Source organism: Candoia aspera, chromosome 3, assembly GCF_035149785.1.
Source record: "Candoia aspera isolate rCanAsp1 chromosome 3, rCanAsp1.hap2, whole genome shotgun sequence".
Taxonomy (NCBI): Eukaryota; Metazoa; Chordata; class Lepidosauria; order Squamata; family Boidae; genus Candoia; species Candoia aspera.
In genome coordinates, this window is record NC_086155.1 from 203,337,852 (window position 1) to 203,360,022 (window position 22,171).

Genomic DNA, 22,171 nt, shown 5'->3' on the forward strand with positions numbered 1-22,171 from the left:
GCATTGGAAAGATAAATGTGTGGTCCATTTATTCAAAGGAGCATACATTTATCTTCCCAATGCCATAAGTAGACCTGACTGTGCTTGCTACTTATGAGCGGATTGCCAATAGATGTAGATTTTGTATGGACAAGTATAATGAAATACGGGACTCATTTATACAAAATACAGTAGGATACACACACACACACAGTAGTCATATAAATGTATTAGAAATGTATATGCACTTGAAGAGTATTTACATTAGAGAAATACATATAGATTTGTAACTATAACAATATACTAAGACACGTGTATTTTCCTTCATTATATTTCTTCATTTTTTTGTATTAGCACTTTTCTGTGTTTTTTTTTCCTTGATAGTGCATGTGTCTTAACATTGCTATTTTTGTGTTTTGTGTTTTCTTTTTCTTTTTTCTGTTATTAATTAAAAAGCAATGATTTTAAAAAAATAAAATAATAAAATAAAATAAAATATAAAATAAAATAAGGAAACTCTGCTAAACATGGTCCTTCCAGCAATGCCTCGCCTCGCCAACTCTGTCCTTCAGGGGTAGGGGAAAGGCTAAGAATGTCAGCTTCCCTCGGGAAGACTTGGGAAGACTTAGTCAAGGAAATGAAAACTGAAGAAACGCTGGGAAAAAAATGACTGAGCAATTCCACAGTTCTTGATTCTGAGCTAAACCACCTACATAACTTGGATTTCAGAAAAGGGGATTTTAATTAACTCAGAGCAACAATAAATAGAATTCCATGGCAGGTGAAGCTAGTGGGGAAGGGAGGACAAATAAGGCAGGGCTGCTTTAAAAAGGGAGATACGAAAAAACAGAATTAGAAACAGTTCAAAGAAGTTCAAAAACAGCATTTTTTGCAGCAGCGATGTAGCTGCAACAAAAAGGAAAGATAAAAAACACAAAGGACCAGGATAGGAGGTGAAAGGTGACCAAGAAACAAATCAAAGCAAACTTTTATTACAGTCCTAGACCGTAATAAGAAGGGTGGGGTACAGTCAATTAAAAGCATAAAAGATATTTTAAAAATTATGCAAAGCTAAAAGATATAAAACAGAAAGTACATATAAAAAACAAGGGCCTAAAAGGATCTAAAAGGAGGGGTAGGAGCATTAGATGGTTGTGGGGGACCATAAAGGTTAGTATATGGCAGACTATGTCTATCGAGTTAGAGAGCATCTTAGTAGGAAAAACTAGATGTTCATTAAGTCTAGAGTATGGAACAGGTCATCATCTTGCAAATTTCAAGCCCTGCTGTGAAGAACCTGGCAACATTATATGTTGCAGCAGGGCTGGTATGTGAGAGCAGCAGGGAGGTATAAAATTGTCCTGTGCACCCTGCATATTTAAGAAACAGTACTGACAGACAGGCAAGAATTTTAGAATTCCAGAGAAGCTCAAAATTATCAGGGATACTGTACAGGTAGTCCTCGACTTGTGACCACAATTGGAACTCCCGTTGAGGCAGTTGTTAAGTGAGTCAGGGCCAATGTTATGACCCTTTTTGCCCTGGCTGTTAAGCAAATCGCTGTGGCCATTAAGTGAATCATGTGATTGTCAAGCGAATCCAGCTTCCCCCGTTGACTTTGCTTGCCAGAAGCTGGCTGGGAAGGTTGCAAATGGTGATCATGTGGCCCCAGGACTCTGCGACCGTTGTAAATACATGCTGGTTGCCAAGTGCCTGAATTTTGATCATGTGACCACAGGGATGCTGCAATGGTCGTAAGTGTGACGAACGGTCATAAGTCACTTTTTTTCAGTACCATCGTAACTTCAAATGGTCACCAAACAAATGGTCGTAAGTTGAGGACTGCTTGTTTTTGAAGGATGCTAAAAGGGCTTATTTATCTTATTTATCTATATGGTCTCTAGAAGCTGAAAACAACTTGATGGCACATAATCAGTCTAAAGGGCTTATTTAGATATGTTCTATATAAAAGAAAGAGAAGTGGAGAACTCCCTATCCTCCCTTCCTCTTCTGATCCTCTTTAACATGTTGGAATCCCTCATCCACTTTGGGATTTCACAATACAAGCCCTCACCATCAAGTTGTTTTCCTAACTCTTCTTGAATAAGTCTTCGCAATGTTTCTATTGATGGAGGATCCCCCTAGGAGAAAAAAAAAAGATACCTTAAGATACCAGAGCTTAAAATACTGATGCTTATGAATGAGTTTAATCTCCTTCTTAAGCAGCTAAGAAAGTTCACTCATTCTTTCTTAAGTTAAAATGTGTGATACTATAGCATCTTCAAGAAAATCTTTAGGAAACACACTCTAGCATTTCAAAGGCTTCCTAGGGCCTTTGGTCGCAAACCTTTGGAAGAATGGAATCAACTACAGTGTAATAACTCTAAATGGTTCCAGATTTTAATACAGGAAAGGGTTGGGCATACTGTATCTATAAGAAGAAAATGGAGGATTATTCCTTCATGAATAATCATTCATGAAGGAAGCATGAGATTATTCCTCAATATTTCTCTGTCTTAAATAATACACATAATAGCATGTAAATGCTATAATGGATGCATTTGGTGATGGCAGTAATGGTGTTGAAGGCATTTTGGGATTCTGAAGAAAACCTGGAACCCAAAATTCATTTCCTCCAGAAGCTATTCCTCAAACTTGTCCTTAGCAGAGATTCCAGATACTCCACATAGCAAATTATTCATGGAGCCCTCAACAATATATTAAAATAACTAGACTGCCAGTAATTGACAATGATGGATAGTTCACAATGAAACAGATATGAGATATTGGATAGTTGTCCCATTGTAATTTTTAACATTTGGCTGCATTTCATAGTTGATGAGTTAAAAAAATAAAATACAACAACTGATAAGATGCATACAGAGGCAACTGTAGCAGGACATAATTTCATCAAAGGTACAAACAGGTCAGAGTTTGCATCATAACCTCACCACATGTTTTGCCATTTGGTTTCCTTGTGTTCCCTGCCCCCCCCCCCCATGTCGGCAGACTTCTGTCTTAGCCTACCAAAATTACATTCCCCTAAACTCACTCTAGGTCCAGGAAATCCAGGTTGTCCTGGAGGGCCAGGAGGCCCAACTTGTCCTGACTCTCCTGATGGTCCTGGGGAGCCCATTAATCCTGTGTGTCCTTTGCGACCAGGAACTCCTGGATCACCTGATGCTCCCTTCTCCCCTGCTGGCCCTCTTTCACCTTTGGTTCCAGGGTCTCCCTGAAGGACAAAAAAGACAGATCAGACTGGATTAGATTTGATTAAGCAAAAAATGAAGGGTGATAACTTTTCAGCAGAGAGCTATTAAAAATGCTGGATAGATAGACCAGACACTACTCCATTAGGTGGTGGTGGGGAAATCCAGGTGGCAGTCACTCATCTCCCACAGAACTTCCTTCAGATGTCCTTTCTGGGTGAAAAGGGGAAATTCCACCTACTGTAATCTGGATATGAGGCTATCAATTGACAATCAGGGACCTATGAATCCTGTAAATTCTGAAATTTAGCTGGGGTGATGATGATCTCAATGAAATTGGTTCAGAAATAGGTTAAATAGCAAGAATTAGTTTACCTATGAGCAAATACAATGTGATTACACGTCATCTGCTATTGAAGTGTCACAGAAAGCTAACATTGACATTTGTCAGTTTTGGTTTAAAGTTCTGGGATATGAACAAAGCTCTCTTACTTACCCTGTCACCTTTTCCTCCAAATTCTCCTGGTTTTCCTGGGGTGCCCTGAAAAAAGGAGAAGAGGTCTAAAGAACAGCTATAAAGATAGTATTTGGGGGGGGGGGTGATCTCTCATTCATACGTACTAATGTGAATGGGAAAATTAATTATATTGCACTAATTATCATAATATTTATTGTAGCAAGCAAAAATATAGTAAATTTATTAGGGATGTATGAAACTTTGATTTCTGAGATTTGATTTAAAACCAGTTCATTGAATCTCTGAACTGAATTAACTTTTCAACTAAACTTGGAAAGTCAAACCCAGTTTTTGATCTAAATCAACTGAATGATTTACAAAGATATGCAGGTGAGGCCCCCCCTACTTTTTTTATTTAATCAATAATAATAATAATAATAATAATTATTATTATTATTATTATTATTATTATTATTTTATTTAATGCCAAATTTTGACCCACACACTCCTGGCAAACTAGCCTATGGCAGTTAACTTGACTTAATTAATTAAATTTAATTCAACACTTTGAATCAAAGTATCAGATCAACTGGATTCTTTGTGTCACAATTAATGCTACAGATCAAATTAATGACGTGATCCACACACATTACAAATATATTAGGCAAAGGTTTAATACATTTACAAGAGGAATATGGTAACTTCTGATTTCTCTACCCATCATGGTTTTTCATCTACAAGTTGTATGACTGAGGTGATGCCTTATTTCGAAACTGCAGCCATCGCTGTATTTGAGGCCAGTTAGTAGCAACTCCCAATTTGTCCTGCACATTCCACCATTCTGACCTTAAAAATCAGCTTCAGGGGTATTTGAAATTTTGCAGTCACTCTTAGTAGCTCTAATGAAACAGCATCTATGTGTGAGGAAGGTAACAATATACTTACCTCTTTCCCTGGGACCCCCTTTTCACCTGGTTCGCCCTGTGGAACAGAAAGATAAACCACATTATGCAGCATGGCAAATAACCTACAGCAGGGTTACTCAGCCTTGGTAACTTCAAGGTGTGTGGGCTTCAACTCCCAGAATCCATACATCTTAAAGCTACCAATGCTGAGAAACACTGGCCTACAGTTTGGCTTCTAAAGGGGCCTAAATATGTACAAATATTGCAAATTAGCAGATATATAGAAAGGGGGAAGTCAGAAACGTAATAGTTCTTTTTTGTAAAAAAAAAAAAAAAGTATTATCTTTTTTTTTCCTCTTCCTTTTTTCTTCTTTTTTTACTTTTTGGTATTTAACTTTTTGTTAAATTTGCTTTGTTCATTTTGTTTTCTTTCATTAATGTGTGTGTGTGTGTGTATACACACACAGATACCAAGATACCAATGAAGATTTTAACATTAAGCAGTTTAGTTTAAGATCGAAACCTCTGTTATATAACATATACCCTGATGCAAGTTCCAGTATATTCTTTTTTTATTTATTTTTCCTTTCCAATGTTATATTTAATTTTGAATAAAAAAGCCAAATAATTTTACTGCTCATAACATTGATATCTTAAATTTTAGCTAATTTTGATAGAATAACTATTTCTTTTCCTTCCTTTATTTCCAGTAGTCTACGTTATCTCAATAATAGAATGTCAAGAATTTGTAATTACTATATCATATAAATAGCATTGTACTGAAATAGCATAATGTATTAAGATTTATAACAATACAATAAAAAGGAGAAAAAAAGAAAGTTTAAAAAAAAGGCTAGTGTTACTGTATTTTATTTGTTGCAACTGGGGAAAAAAGGCAATTTCACTAATGTATTTTTCTTGGCTATACACTTCATTGCTTCCAACAACCACACAAAGCACTACTTATATGAATTGCTGGTACCATGAGCTACTGAAGAAGAAAGTATTTCAGCAGGTGGCAGGACCAGGCCAACCTTGTTTTGGGCTGGGATCTAAGTAGGGATGGAATTTAGGATTTGGATGAGAGACCATCAAGGAATCCCAGGGTAGATGGGAAGCCAAAGGAACATCCAGGAAGAAGGCAATGGCTAACCACTTCAGCACTATTGCCAAGGAAACAACAAAAAATATTCTTGCACAGTCACCAGGAGTTAAGATTGACTCAGATTCATCTTTACCTTACCTTCATGAGGACTTCCTAATTATTTTGGGTTCTTATTCTAACCCCAGTATGGTCATCATCGATTTGCTACTTACAGGAGGACCTCGTGGCCCAATGAAACCAGGGACTCCTGGGCTACCAGTTTCACCTTTGCTTCCCTTGGAGCCCTTGGGGTGAAAAAGAGAAGACATAAGGGCTAAAGAATACTCTGATCAGTATCATTCAGAAGGAATATGAAGTTGAGACCCAAGAGCCACCTCCGGCCCCAATTCTTCAGAACATGATAAACACATTGACTTGCCAGCAGCCAATCAAAGTGCTAAAGTTTGCAGATTATCCTAATGACGGTACAGCACACTACAAACCTGTTTATTACTTGCATAAGAGATGCCGATTAAGTCTCCTGAGCAAAACCTTGAAGAAGAATGTTAGGACTGATATAATCAGTTCCCAGGTCTCTTTCTCCCTGAAATTAATTTTAAACAGTTCTTTGTGGCATGCCTGCAAAAATGTGGAGTCTCTTGATTCTTGTGACCACCTGATGAGGACAAATGAACCAGTAAGACACTCTTCTCTTTAGTTTAGGGAAGGGATGGGTATCCTGCAGGCTTTGGGCTTTCTGTGGCTTCCAGATCCCATGCTGCCAACCCCCAGGCCTCTGCAGATCATCCTGCAGAAATTTAACAACAAACAGCCAGTTTGGGGGAGCATAGTTTTCAGTACACAAATAATGCATGGTACTTTGTTAACTGATGCAAATTAGACCATGTATACAGTTGGCCTCTCTGGCACATGGCCTCACTGTGGCTGCTCTGATTGCCTGTGCTATTGTAAGCTCATACTGGTGATGGAGACAGTAAATACAGTACTTACTGGGTTACCTGCAGGACCAGTTTCTCCTGGGGCACCTGGAGGTCCTGTCTTGCCCTAAAGGAAAGAAGACAGCAATCAATCTCAAACCATATGAAGAGCCCTGATGAATGAAACCGAAGTCCTGTGATCAGAAACATTTTCATCTTCTTCTCTTTTGGATAATATATTTTGGACCGTCAGCTTTTCTCCAAGGGTCATGGAAGAAACTGCTCTGTCAGCCTTTGGCTATCAAGCCCTAGCCATCTGGTTTAACTTGGTGACATGCCACAAAATAACCCCAAACTTGCATAGGACTTCAGGTTTGATGTGATAATTAGCTAAAGGCTTTGTTGTTGTTGTTGGTTCCCTTAAAACTCATACCTTTCTACTCTTCAGCAACATACAAATTCATCAGATTTTTGAGAACTTTTATTATCTACCTATGTGGCCACTAAGAGTCAGCATCAACTTGGTGGCACATGAACAATCAATCACAGAAATATCTCAGCAAAAAGGAAGGGAAGGGAAGGGAAGGGAAGGGAAGGGAAGGGAAGGGAAGGGAAGGGAAGGGAAGGGAAGGGAAGGGATCCCTCTGCCCCATATAATCACCAGGAATCAACCCCAACCAAAGGGATTTATTTATTTATTTATTTATTTATCAATCAAATTTCGCCACCACCCATCTCCGCCCAACAGAGGGACTCTGGGTTGTCTGTCTGTCTGTCTGTTTATCTATCTTCCAGATCAGGAAAGGAAGAAGTTCTCAATTAAGTTGCCCCCCAACTCTTTACATTTCCCAGGAAGCTGCAAAAATCTGCTTCCAAAATGAACTGTATACAGAATTCCTTTGCAACATCTTCACTGTTAGACTGCATGGACTCTCTATAGTGAAATTCTCCTGAATCACTTGGATTCTGTAGGGTCTCTCCTAGAACCTGAAGGATATGTTAATCTTAGAACGACTTGTTCCGAGTTCACTAGGCAAAATAACTCACTGCTACTCCTCGGAGTCCTCGAGGGCCCTGTGGTCCTGCAGGCCCTGGATCTCCCTGGAACAGAAGAGGGGGGAAAAAAGTCATATAGCATAGCCTTATTGAAGATCAAGAAAGTCAGAAGCCAAAGGATACTTGCTCATCTTAGGATTCAGAACTGTTTGATTCCTGACCTCAGACAGCCAACACTACCTGTCTTATGATGGCCATAGACCTGACTGCTCTTAAAGAGGCAGGCATTTTAACTGTTTCACTTCCTTTGCCTTTGCCTCCTGAGGCCATTTTGGGGGCAACTCACATCTTAACCGTGCTTATCTATCTATATACTACTAAAACCTTTGTGTTTGTTTGATACTTTGTAACCTTTAACTGGGCAAAACGGTGCATCACAGGGCAACAATTTTTGAACCAAGGTACCTCAAAAGGACTAACTTACAGAATGTCTCCAAAATCCAGGAGTCATGTCTCCCATGGCATAGAAATTTGGCAAATCTTATAAAACATTTTATGACATAATATAAAATGTCATAATACATTTCCTGTGGTTAACTCCTGATGTTTGACTGGGCTATACAGTTCAACATTGGCTATTTTCAAGGCAGATACATCTCTCCCTGAATTTTTAAGAACTTTTTCAGTGAAGGCAGTACATAAGATGCTCTGCCATTCTTGAAGGTATTGAAGAATCTGGTAAGGAAATATTTCTGAAATGATGACCCAACAGGTCATGGGTCATCTAGTTTGTGATAAGATTGAAATGTTAAAGCAGGGGGATGAGATATGGAGTCAATGGGAATCGGTTTACAAATGTAATAAAAATAAGTAAAAGTAAAGTAAAGTAAAGTAAAGTAAAGTAAAGTAAAGTAAAGTAAAGTAAAGTAAAGTAAAGTAAAGTAAAGTAAAGTAAAGTAAATCAGGCACAGAGAGCAGAATTAATTTCCGATGACGGACATTTGGAAGTAAATTCTAGAAATATTATTGTTACTATTTTTAAGATTTTTTCCCCATTGAAGTTAACATACAGGTTTCATTGTTCCTAACACTTACATCTTTTCCTGATTGTCCCTCCCGGCCTGGAGTTCCAGGTTGACCTGGTTCTCCCTGTAATAAAGAAGAAGGATGGAGGAAATGAAAACAAAATTAAAGCATAGTAAATCTTGCCCTTTAAGGATTCTAAATGCACCATCATGTAATTTAAAGTACACCCATTCTACTGCTTCCTTTGCCCCAGCATAGTTGCAGATCAGCTTTCAACAAGAAACCAGTCACCCTATGTTTTTATGTGGTTGGCAAACTCTACATTTTCTTCTTCAGAAATCCAGTGGATACTGTTTCCCCCACCTCAAAGTTATAACTAGCAATGGTGACCTCTAAAAAAAAAGCATTTTGTACCAAGACTCTAATCCTTGGGAGAAGAGCAATGACAAATCTCAATAAAATAGTTAAGAGCAGAGGCATCACACTGACAACAAAGGCCCGCATAGTTAAAGCAATGGTGTTCCCCGTAGTAACATATGGCTGCGAGAGCTGGACCATAAGGAAGGCTGAGCGAAGGAAGATCGATGCTTTTGAACTGTGGTGTTGGAGGAAAATTCTGAGAGTGCCTTGGACTGCAAGAAGATCAAACCAGTCCACACTCCAGGAAATAAAGCCAGACTGCTCACTTGAGGGAATGGTATTAAAGGCCAAACTGAAATACTTTGGCTACATAATGAGAAGACAGGACACCCTGGAGGAGATGCTGATGCTAGGGAGAGTGGAGGGCAAAGGAAGAGGGGCCGACCCAGGGCAAGGTGGATGGATGATATTCTAGAGGTGACGGACTCGTCCCTGGGGGAGCTGGGGGTGTTGACGACCGACAGGAAGCTCTGGTGTGGCTGGTCCATGAAGCCACGAAGAGTCAGAAGCGACTAAACGAATAAACAACAACAAAACCAAGACTCTACTTGAGCATATCTGTATTACTTACTCTCATGCCAGGAGTTCCTGTATCTCCTCTTGGACCCTTAAAACCCTGGAAGAAAGAGAAGAGATGGACACCTCTAAATGTTCTTCTCCCAAAACTGGGTACTTCAGATGGTTCTCTTAACCTCTTCCCTGCTTTTGGCTTAAGCTCTGTTCACACATTATTTTTCTTTTTATATCTCACCATCTCCTTTCCCTGGAGATGATGTCTACTTTGCTTCTAGGTTTAAACGCAGAGCATGACACACATGGAATATGCACACAGAGGGACGTACAGACATATACATATAGCAGTGAGTTCCCTTGCAAGACAATATTTGAACAACAGGTTCTCCCTTTCTTTCATGTATGTAGAGTCCTTGGTGCTCTCTGAGCCTTGTTATTTTCTTGCAGACGTTTCATTGCCAGACTAGGCAACATCTTCAGTGCAAAAAGGGAATCGGCCTTGCCCTCTGTTGACCTTCTTGTGGGTTGACCTGCTTGTGTTGGTGGGGGTGTTGTTCTCTCCTTGGGAGTTCTTTGATTGAGCTGTTGTTTGCTGCTTGGTTGATTGCCTGGGTTAATAGTTCCTTGATTAGGGTGTATTGTGTTGTTTGGTTGTTCATCTGGTGTTACTCCTAGTGTTGATTTTTGCATATCTGGGTGTTGATTGCTGGCAAGGAGGCGCTCTGGTCTTTTGGCTTTTCTATTGTCTCTTTTGAATGGTCTGTAAATGTTGTTTACCTCTGTGTGTCTGCTGATGGCTGCTTTGTCTGAGTGCCAGGCTTCCAGGAATTCTCTGGCGTTTTTGGATTTGGCTTGGTCTAGGATGCTCACAGTTTCCCAGTTGAAACTATGGAAACTATCTTTCATGTATACATGTGTGTATGTGCACGCACGCATGCGCACACACACACACACACACACCTGAACTCCAAAAACAGATCCAGTTCTCTCCAGTAACAGATTTTGTGCCTTGCTGAATATTGGCATCATTCATATGATAGGCTGCCCCATGTTATTCATCCAAGAAGTGGTCATTCTGAACTAGATAATGTACAACTATACATACTGTAAGCCTCTCCACTTGGAGAATGATCTCATGGAAAAAAGTCACCCCTTTCCCTTGCCCCAGAATTGCCTACAACAGGACCTACCGGCACTCCTCTAGCACCCTCTTGGCCTTGTAACCCAGGTTCTCCCAGCTTACCCTGAAACAGACAAAGGACATTTAGGACAGATTCATGTACTGCTAAGTCATAAATCAAATTTCCATGCTGACCGGCTTAGTTCATACGATGTGTGGTGCCACAACCAAACAAACATATTCTGATGGAGCTCTGGAAATTTTGGCCAGCAATATTGTAGTTCAGTTCTTAGGTCCTGCCCTCACAATCCAGCCACCTCCAAGCAAGACTCTCAGCTCACAAGAGAAGAGAAGGGAAGGAAAGACTGTCCATCCTGCCATATGCAATAAAAAGCAGATGAAGTCCAATCCACCCTAATTTCCCTGTATGCATTATATCTTTAATACAGTGGATTTTACAATAGTAAAACTAGAGGGGACCAGTGACTACATTTTTAAAGCCTGAAATGAAATAATATTTCTAGGATTACATCCAGCTTCAAGTCACAAGATAAATCCTAGGGTTGCAATCAGATTAACTTGCCCAGGCAAACTGAAACAGAAAACAGAGCATTTTACACCTTCCCATATACTGTAGCAGACTTTAAGTATCACGCAGACCTTGTTTTCTCTAATCTAAGTTCTAAACCACCAACAGTCTCACTGATCCAGAGCTTTTTTCTGAGGCTAAATGACATTTTAGTTCCCTCACAGAGGGACATACAAATGCATAAAAGCATGGCATGAAAAGTGTCTTATCTCACCCAATATTATGAGTATAAGGGGAACCTGTGACATCAGAGAACTTCAGCCAAAGAGCAAAGAACAGTGACAAAGAACATTAGGTGATTAGATTAATAACAAACTATCTTCTTACTGGTTCCCCAGGTGATCCTGGCTTGCCATCTTTGCCGTCCTTTCCAGCCATACCCTAAAACAGAACCCCAAGTAGATAAACAAGATTACAGACGCGAAGGCATTCTGCATTATTTCTTTTTGGGGGTGGTTGTGGGTATCCACAGTTGTGTTTCCTAAAGTTATTGCGGGCAGGAACAAAAGGAAAAATTGACCTAAGATGACTATTTTAGGAACATTAGACACAATTAGACTACACCCAGTAGCAAACCTGCCAGTGCAGTGGTGTGGAAAATCCACAGAGAAAAACCTAGGCTGTATGAGAAATAGCAAGTCAAACCAACTAATTAAGGTTCATTGCTTCAGTGTCTGAGCCAATCAAATGCATAAAATGCATATACACAAAATAATACTTAGTTTATCTAAAATGATGTATCCCTTTTCACAGATAAGCACCTCAAACACATCAGGTCATGCTTCTAATGGTGGAGCAATAAGTGGTTAGTGAGTTCATTAATGGTGTTTACTGCCGATTAGTTCCATGCCAACATAGCTTCACACATTCATACACCTGGTGAAAATCAATATTCTGTTTGGGAGGATGCTGCTAAAGAGTATAAGCTCTTTTAGTTAATATTCTTCACTGGAATTATTTTGCTAAGTGAACCTCTGAGGTTTTGCTTGCTATCATATCACTGTGATAAAATTCAAACTGCCTCCAGGCCTCACAGTCCCATCATCTTTCACCACAAGCTGCATAATTAGAAGATCCATCATTATTAGTCAAGATCCAGAGCCACAGTTAGATTCACAGGTGCAGAAGGGATTCATTTAGAGTGGGTGGAGACTTAGGTTGACCTATGTCATCACACCCACTCCAGTCATTTTTTTAAGATAATTTCACATCTTTTTCCATTAAATGTCCATGGATGATAATATAGTTGAGCTCCTGGTTCCACAGTGAATATAATCTGGAGCCATTTCACACATGGAAGGATACCACTCCCCTGTATCTCCTTGACATTAGGGAGCTCAGAAAACTAAGTTGATTAACTATTGGCTCCTTTCTTAGCCATAAGCACTGTAAAGGCAGTTTTGCAGGGTTCCTCCAGAGCTATAGCAAAGCCATTTCCCACTGCTGAGAATACTTGTTTCATCCCACCTTCTGGCTCCTGGAATCCCCCTTCCTTTCTGCAGCCAAGGTGCTGTGGTGCCTTGACACCATTTATTTATTTATTTATCTATCTAATTTGTCCCCACCCATCTCCTCGCATCAGGGGGCTCTGGGCAGTTTACAACAATCAATTAAAACAACCATGTTCCCAATCTCCCTACGCATTCTGAGGGTTGGCTTTGTGACTCTCTTGAACAATATTTTCCCACTTTGCTGTAAAAAGCAAGCTCAGCACAAAGAATGAGGGTGGGAGGAACTGCTGCTGGCAACACCAGAGGACTGAACATAGCAGCAGAGTTACCCATGCATGATTGTAAAACTATCCTCAGTCAAATTATGGATTCATCTTGGCCAATAATCTTGATTCTGAGTAGAACAGATCTTCAAGATGATGAGATGCAGAGCTGTAAAAAGATCTCCTAGGATCCTTTGATGGTGGAGATTTTGGAGTTTTCTGCAGGCAAAGTATTCTTTCTATCACAGTGATATTGGACTACCTTGATCTCTTAATAGATTCCTCTCACCCCATTGGCTTATCTTTTCCTCCTCTTATATATTTTTTTTTCCTTCAGCAAATGAGTTCTCTTTCTTTCTCTTAATAGACTGCATCACAAAGTTCAAATCAGGACAATTTTTATTGGATTGCATGCATGCCAACTCAAATTAAGAGAATTTTTAAAATGTCAAGCAATATGTGCACAGTGTACCATCTTAACCTGCCGTGTAGCTACAAGGGGGCGGGGGTGGGGAGATAATAGGCACAAAATCTTTAGCCACCCATGAATTTTTCTCCTCAGCCTGAGATACACTTGTACCTCCACTCCAGCTGAAATATTTCAGGATCCAGTAAAAATATTGCCCATAGTTCCATTTGACCCTAGGACTGAGAGTAGACCCTATTTTCCAGATTAAATCTCGAATCAATATATAGAAATGTTATTCATACTCACCATAAGTCCAGGTAATCCTGGGGGTCCCTGAGGCCCTGGAGGACCTCCTTTCCCCTGCCAAAGAGACCCAGACATGATACTGTGTTGTAGTGGTTAAGGTGCTTGGACCAGGAAGATGCAAGATCAGGTCCCTGCTCAGTACAGTCATTGCACCAGTTCCTGTCTCTCACCCAGAGCTGAAGGACTACAATAGCTTTTTGGGAAGACATATCCACCCCCCTCTGTCCCTCCAAAAGATTTTCCAAATTTATCACCAAGATCAGTTCAGGGAGAAAGGGACAACTCCAGAAGTCTTAAGAAATGTCTCAAAGCCTCAGTGAAACAAGCTTGAAGCTGTTCTGGTAGCTTTTAGAATTTTCACCTTCATGGAACCTACCACTCCTAGGCTTAACTATCTCAGTTCCCCCACCCATCTTTACTAGAAGCCCTGAGACCCCTTTCTATAGGGGTTCTCCAATATTCTGAATGAACAGCAATTTACCATTTCTCCTGGATTTCCTGGAGGTCCTGCAGGTCCTGGGGAGCCCTCTGGCCCCTAAACAAAATGAGAAAACTTGTTTGTTTATGTAGCAATTCTTTCTATTACAAATGACAGATCTGAGGTTTTCAAGCCACACCCTGCAAAAGCATATGTGATCATTCTGTTGATACAGAATTCATATCTCTGAACAAGCCTCATATGGCTTGCAAACAACTTTGGCACATCAGTGCTGCAACTGTTTTTATATGGGGTCATCTTATTAAGGTCAGGCCATCTGCCATGGTACAACATCTGCTACACCTCTGAGATCTGGGCTGCAGGAGTCTATGTGATACTGCAAGGTACTGTGGGACAAAATTGTTGAATCATCATCAACAACAACATCAAAATTATTGAATCATCATCACCATCATCATCATCTCAAATAGATACAAGACAATAATTTGGTTTCCATTCTAATAGAGGAAGATCAAAAGCAAACAAAAATCTTACAGCTGGGCCTGGACTCCCAGGGGGACCCATGAAGCCAGGTATTCCAGGATGACCCTACAGACAAAAACAATATTTATTATACACAATATTATTTCCACAGTATTGCTCATGTTCTCCTTAAGGGCTACAAGCAAACAACCTACCACCCTAAGTGTGTATTAATACACTACATTGTTGTTTATTCGTTCAGTCACTTCCAACTGTTCGTGACTTCATGGACCAGCCCACGCCAGAGCTTCCTGTCGGTCGTCAACACCCGCAGCTCCCCCAGGGATGAGTCCGTCACCTCTAGAATATCATCCATCCACCTTGCCCTTGGTCGGCCCCTCTTCCTTTTGCCCTCCACTCTCCCTAGCATCAGCATCTTCTCCAGGGTGTCCTGTCTTCTCATGATGTGGCCAAAGTATTTCAGTTTTGCCTTTAATATCATTCCCTCAAGGGAGCAGTCTGGCTTTATTTCCTGGAGAAGGTTTCACAAGGTACAAGAGCTAAACTTGAATGCAATGCAGCTTTATGGCAAGTAGATTTTGCTCTTCAGCAGGTCCTTGAGAAAGCATGAAAGTGAGACTGTTTTTTTGATTTAATGAAAGCATGGGACAAAATGAATGTTAATTAATTATGGAATTCTTGCATAAATATGGCTGAAGATTGGTTGCTGAATGTAATGAGAGAAGTATATGATGGAAATAAAGCCTGAATGAGAATAAATGTAATGTTTAACTGATGTTTTGACATTCAACAGGGAGTTAATTAAAGATGTGATGTCCCCTTGATTGTTTAGTGTATTGATGGATAGATATATAAGGAATACTTGTGTGATTACATAATAGGTATCTTGGTGGATCCATGAATGCTTGTGTACTCTTATATGCAGAGAATTATATGTTTAACAACCTGGCTAATTTGCAGTGAATGTTAGATGGCTGTTTTGTCATACAGAGCTATGGATGAGAATTAAATTGCAAAACAAATATATGAAGGCAGAGTGAACAGGGGAAAATTAAGGAGAAGATTAAGAAAGATATAATTGGATGGGATGCATGACATCCTCAAAAAAAAAAAAATGAAAAAAGTTGGATCATTTAAAGAATGAAAGCAATGTATGAAGCAGCCTATGGGCATGGTGTAACCAAGAATGGTTTGTAATAATAGAAAGATATGGAGAAGTATACTGTTGGTGTACATTAATTTTAACTATATTTCCTTTTCTTATTTGGATCCCATTTCTTTCGTTTCTTTGGCTTTCTTTTCTGCACTCTGCATTATGCTACTTACCCCAAAGGGGAATAGAATAAGGGGTCTACACACATTTCTGTATGCAAACAATCTACCAGCCAAAATGTTTTGGTTCCAAGGTATAAACCATCTTCTTGGCCTTATTACTACTTTCAGACAAAATATGAGTTATAAAGTATCTCACCTACTTTCATCCTTAGCTGGGTCAATTATTTTCCCCAGGAAAATGGTTTCCATATAATATAGCATGGATTATTATTTTTCCCTTGAGCACATAGCAATAATTATCTTTGAATAAATAAAAATGTTTGTTTGTGTTTGCACATGAATATGTATCAGAAATGCAGGCAAATAAATATATGCATCTGTAATAAAGCTGAATTATATTGGTGGGGTTTTTTTAATTACTTTTGTTGTGTGTGAAGAACAAAATCTGGAGGAGCAACAAAGTATTTCTCTGAAAGGGTATTAAAACCTTCCTGGGGACCTGATGTAGCTGCTGCAATTGAAAAAGTTGCTTCAGCCTCGCAGAATTGAAGCCTTGCAATTTTAATCTCACTTTGTGAAAAGCAATTTGAGATAGAAAAACATGGGGGCTATCAAACAGTTTTTTCCCAACCAGGGTTCTGTGGTACCCACAGGTTCTGCGAAAGGTCTCTAGGGGTTCCCTGGGAGACCACAATTTATTTCAAAAATTATTTCAGATTCAGGCAACTTCACATTAAAGAGGTAAATTTCATTTTTTATCTTTAGTTTAAGAACACTGTGAATGCATCTATACAGGCCTACGCATGAAACAAATATAATAATTTTGTAACTTCTGGCCTATATTTGAGCCTGAATGTGCAGGGGTTCCCCGAGGCCTGAAAAATATTCCAGGGGTTCCCCCAGGGTCAGAAGGTTGAGAAAGGCTGGTTTAGCAGGTCCCCTCTGCTATTTTTCCTCTCCTAATTGTAGCACAAAGCCAAAACTCACTTTAACCCCACAGCATCTACTTGGGTATAATCCATGGCTAAATCTGGACATCACATGAACAGCATACAAGGCAGATGTTCCATTATTCAGACATCACAATGCTGTTTGTTTGCAATGGCTCTGGTGTCTGAATATGGTGACTTATGCTACAGTGAAACTTTCCTGGCACTGCTGCTAAAGAAAATAGATGATCAGGTGGGAGGAAAAAAAGAAATAATTTGTCTCACTTTCCTGCCTCCATTCCTTGAGGCTGACAAAGTACAAAGAGGTGATACCATGGAAGTACCAGTTCCTCTTTTGTATTGTTTCTCCTTTGAAGACATCATGGCATCATATTTCTAATAGCTGGCTTTCTAACTTGTTCAAGTTTTCCTCGGAGGCCAGACATCATTAAATTAAGTTTCTCAAATTTGCTTTGAAACTCTAGAACAGTGTTTCTCAACCTCAGTGGCTTTAAGATGTGTTAACTTCCACTCCCAAAGTGCTGGCTGGGGAATTCTGGGGTCTGAAGTTCACACATCTTAAAGTTGCTGCAATTGAGAAGCGCTGTTCTAGAACAATCTGGTTGCTTCCAAACAGCAGCTCCCAGTTAGAGACATTCTAAATATTCCTCTCTCTTGTAAATGCACCCATGTGTAAACCTGTGTGCAGCAGTGCAACAGCTGCATTTGCTACAGAGATTGCTGGGATGCATCTTAAGTGTTTTCTCGATCATAGTGCGCAGCCGAGATTGATAACCAGCATAAATGGAATGGCAGCTGCTAAGATCAAGGCTCTCCTGTGTCAGACCAAGCAAGGCAGATACCGAGATTGTGAGGGTAATAGAAGCCCTCTAAGGAGATAGAACAAAATCTGCTTTCATTCTTGGCTTGATAATGCTCTCGGGGGAAATATCAACAGCTATTCTGTCACCACTTTTTCATATAAACATCAAGATTTATCTTTTCTAATAAATTATGCTGTCTGATAACTCAATTCAAAAAAGCCAAATGTCATGGAATAATATATATATATATATATATATATATATATATATATATATATATATATATCTCCTTCCATCTCTCCATCTCTCTCTCTCTCTCCATCTCTTTCTCTCTCTCTCTCTCTCTCTCACACACACACACACACACACTCTCTCTCTCATTTTGGATAATATGATACCTTCAAAGGAAATTATTTTTTTCAGTCTTCTAAATTTTCCTTTCATGTTTTATTACTTATGCAAATCAGATGCCTTACTAATGGCTAGTTCTTCATTTTTATCTTCCAACCTATGACTTTCATTCTTACAGGAGCCATGATGATTATACCTAGAAGCATATGAATATTCTGGCATGTGCTCGGTGCATAAGTTAATCATAACTCAAAAGCAGGACACAGATCTTTATTTGGGGAGTAAGGAATGGTCAAGGATGCTGTTGCTTACTGAATTATTTCAAGAAATCATGCCGTTTCTTTGTTTTATCTCACCTGTTCACCCTTCAGTCCCGCCTCACCAGATGCCCCATGGTCTCCTTTAGGACCCTAATAAAAAAGAAAGTCCAGTAAGATGACTGGAAGAGATATGGAGCATGCCCTTCCTTCTGGACCTAGTGGGTGGTCAAAAACAATGGGTGACGAACAGTCCCACAAATAGCCTGGTCTTATGCCATGTAGGGCTTGATAGGTGATAACCAGCACCTTGAATCAGATCCAGAAGCCTCCTGGGAGCCAATAGAGCTCACGGAGCAGCAGTGTTATATGAGCACATCGAGAGATGCCAAAAACTGCCTGTACCTCTACATTCTGGACCAGCTGCAGCTTCTGAATGCTCTTCAAAGGCAGCCCCATGTAGAGTGCATTGCAGTAATCCAAGTGGGAGGTGATTAAGAGAGAAGGCCTCCCAGTCCAGAATGGATGCATTTCTGCGCAAGGTGAACCTGTGCAAAGCCTCATCTAGCCACAGCTGGTACCTGCTCTTTGAGCAGGTGCCATGAGTCCAGGAAGATCCCCAAACTGCACACCACCTCTGACTGGGGAAGTGCTATGATGGCTGAGACTTGTGGGGAGTGCAGTCTTGATACAACTGAAGGGCATCTGGTTAGGTGAGCCTGCTTTGATTGATGCATTGTTAGGGTCTATGGTTAGTTTCACAGAGTTGAATTGTGACACAGGTAATTCTTTCTTAAAGATTTAATATCTACTGGGAACAGATGTTCCATGGAAGCCCAACTCACCTTATCTTCCTCCAGCTCAACCTTTTGAGGAGCAAAAATTTTGGAAACCCAAATCTCCATATGAATACAAGAAGTTTTCCTTGAGCATGCCAATGGGGTCAAATTTCTGGAATTGTTTCATGTATTACCTACTTCATCTCATTTCTTAGAAAAGGAATAGGTGAGATGAACATATTCAGACTGTTAAATGCTAGAATAAAAGGGAGCACTTTTGTAGGAAGCAAGACTTGATAGACCTTGAAATTGGAATGTTTTTCTCCTTTGAATAGCTCTTTTCCATTCCTAAAAAGGGTCTTCCCTTCCCATGGCAGATTAGACAACTGGTTTCTTTCAAGTACATATTTTTTGGGGAAGCAAGAGCCACATAGGAGAGAATGTACATCTTACCTTGGGACCTTCCACTCCTGGAGGCCCAGGGGGACCTCTGAGTCCAGGTTCTCCCTGAAAGAAAACAAAGTTTACAAATAGACATTTTCTAGCTTGATTTTTCATTCCTATAGTATCCTGGCAAAATCTGGTATCATAAAATGGTCTGTGCCCATGGGAAGGACATGGTGATCCCATTTCCCTGTGTTGTTGTTTTAAACATAGAAGAAGGAGAGAATACTTAAACAGAAGGGAGAAATCATATTAGATGATGGATTTGATTAATTAATTTTACTTTGGGTTCTGCCCCAATATAGTTTGGTAGAGGCTGATCACAGATTTATCATGCCATTTGTTTGTGTAGAAGAGGTCCCTCTGCCTGCTGGCTTTATTGCATGAGATCCTTTGATAAGGAGAGGGCCTGTGACATGGGAAACCTGAAGCAGTATCATGTACAGGATGTTACTACCAGATGAAAAGATCCCAGTGGTGTTTTTCCCATTCCTGGGACCAAAAAACATGCCTTTTATTGTGCTGCATGATTCAGACACTAATTCATTTCCTCAGTCCTCAACATGGTGATGCTTGAAGTAGATCAGGATATCAGACTTTTTAGACAAGTTGGACATGACCTGAGGACTTGAGCAAGGAGGACAGTCTGATCAATGGTGTGCATATTGTCAGAACTACCTGTGGTACTCAATTTTCACAAATGACTTGCTCTACTTCTGAGCCATTGCTAGACAAATGTTGGAATCTAGAGAACCTCCTCTGACTACACTGCTGAATTTCTGTTTCCTTCCATTTTGAAGCAGGAAACACACACAAATGACAGCATGTCATTTTTCAAATGGCAAAAACTAACGCAGTTCCATGCACCTGAATGCAATAGCCACCCCTGTTTTGTATTGACCATCTGCCGACATGGTCATCCCTCCTCAAAAATCCTATCAACTGCAGCTCTAAGTTTGTTTGTTTGCTATTCATTTATTGACATATTGATTTATATGCCTGCCCAATTTGCAGGAGGGGCTCTGGACCACTTACAGTTTGAGGAAATATGGAAAGAAGGAAAATAAATAAATAAAATAAAATAAAATAAAATAAAATAAAATAAAATAAAATAAAATAAAATAAAATAAAATAAAATAAACAAAACAAAGCAAAGCAAAGCAAAGCAAAGCAATGCAATGCAATGCAATGCAATGCAATGCAATGCAATGCAATGCAAAGCAATGCAATACAATACAATACAATAATACAATAAATCTATGGAACAGGAAAAAAAAACAGGATAATGGAATAACAAAAATAACAATAATAACAGAAGCAGCCAAAGCCAACCAATACATATTTTATTCAAAGGTCTTATCCTCTATATGGGCTTATCCCATAGTCTGGCCCAATGTTCGGGGAAAGAGCCTGGTCTTTAGGGCCTTGTGGAAGGACAAGTTGGACAATTTGCCTTATATCTTGACACTACCTAAACAGAATCAAGGAGGACTTCTGTCCTAGTGATTTACAACATCTTCTAGACATTGCTTTGGGGATACATCGGTAATGCAAGCAGGCCACAGAGACAGCCCAATAAATCACTAATCTGAAGTACTCAAAGAAGGATCATTATTATTGCAAGAACAATCTGCCAAGTATCCTAGCAGAGTTCATTTCTCTCTTCCTCTGGCCCACAAAATAACATCTACAAGGAAGAACAGCAAGATCTGCAGTGATGTCTCTTATTCTCCAAGTCTTTCTTACCCTCTTTCCAACTGGGCCATCACTCCCAGGTGGGCCTTGGGGGCCTTTATCACCCTTCTGTCCTGGCATTCCAGGGAGACCAGATGGTCCAGGGGGACAATCACTGCAAACATCCTAAGAGAGGAGAATCATAGTGTCACTGAAACTGCAGACAACTCTTCCCAAATGCAAGTCCACCTTGGCTTTACTATACTGAATTATGAATTGTACTGTATGTAGGTTAAACAACCCTTTGTTTCTTTATATGGATCTGTGTGCACTACACACTTATGCTCATGTTTTACTAGTTTATAGGTCATAAACTTTGTAAATCATAGGTTTTCTGGGGTCTTCCTCATAGCTGAGTTAGCATTATCTACCAGTCCTTGAGCCAGCACTGCCCCCATTGGCAATTGCTATCCTTCCAAATGCAGAATGGAAGCAAATGGGGATGTCTATACTTGCAGTGTACAGGGCTTGTTAAGGTCAGGAACTGGTGGATCCCCCCAGTTTTCCTTCCTTTTCTCTCCCACCAAACAGCACAAACACCAGGAAAACACACACCAATCACTCTCCTTAACATGAATTGGGAATGAGACTTGAGGCGAAGGCAAGTTCTGACAGACAACTAGACTAGCAGGTTTAGTCATCCATCAAAACTGACTCTGGTTTTACACAAGTATTTCTCATGGGTACATTTTGAAGGAACCTGGTCTCAGTAGATATCAGCTGAAAGCCATGTTCATTTTGAACTTGAGATAAGTGCTCTTTCAGAATAGCATTATCCTGGAATCATCTGGCATTTCTTTCAGGCAGGAGATAAGTACCTACACCAGCTCCTTTTGTGTGAACTTTCTAGAAGTACCTTGGCCACTGTGGGAAAAAAAGACTGGGACTGGATGGTCCTGGTTTGATATTTAACCTGCTCCAGCAGGCTTATCTTAGGCTGTTTGTACATGCCATTTTACCCATGCAAAATGTGACCTGGAGTATCCAGTCA

At 39.9% G+C, this 22,171-nt stretch overlaps 1 protein-coding gene across 1 annotated transcript in view; it reads right to left on the reverse strand.

Moving 5' to 3' along the window:
* Window positions 1–22,171, reverse strand: part of COL22A1 (collagen type XXII alpha 1 chain) — a 145,790-nt gene that overhangs the window by 6,404 nt on the left and 117,215 nt on the right. Inside the window, exons 45-61 of the mRNA XM_063299991.1 lie at window positions 21,193–21,306; window positions 19,456–19,509; window positions 18,323–18,376; window positions 14,639–14,692; window positions 14,147–14,200; window positions 13,666–13,719; window positions 11,564–11,617; window positions 10,718–10,771; window positions 9,586–9,630; window positions 8,664–8,717; window positions 7,620–7,673; window positions 6,646–6,699; window positions 5,868–5,939; window positions 4,591–4,626; window positions 3,685–3,729; window positions 3,032–3,211; window positions 2,054–2,120 (exon numbers count right to left, since the gene is read on the reverse strand). Coding sequence (XP_063156061.1) covers window positions 2,054–2,120; window positions 3,032–3,211; window positions 3,685–3,729; window positions 4,591–4,626; window positions 5,868–5,939; window positions 6,646–6,699; window positions 7,620–7,673; window positions 8,664–8,717; window positions 9,586–9,630; window positions 10,718–10,771; window positions 11,564–11,617; window positions 13,666–13,719; window positions 14,147–14,200; window positions 14,639–14,692; window positions 18,323–18,376; window positions 19,456–19,509; window positions 21,193–21,306 — 1,099 coding nt within the window. The remainder of the gene's footprint in view (window positions 1–2,053; window positions 2,121–3,031; window positions 3,212–3,684; window positions 3,730–4,590; window positions 4,627–5,867; window positions 5,940–6,645; window positions 6,700–7,619; window positions 7,674–8,663; window positions 8,718–9,585; window positions 9,631–10,717; window positions 10,772–11,563; window positions 11,618–13,665; window positions 13,720–14,146; window positions 14,201–14,638; window positions 14,693–18,322; window positions 18,377–19,455; window positions 19,510–21,192; window positions 21,307–22,171) is intronic.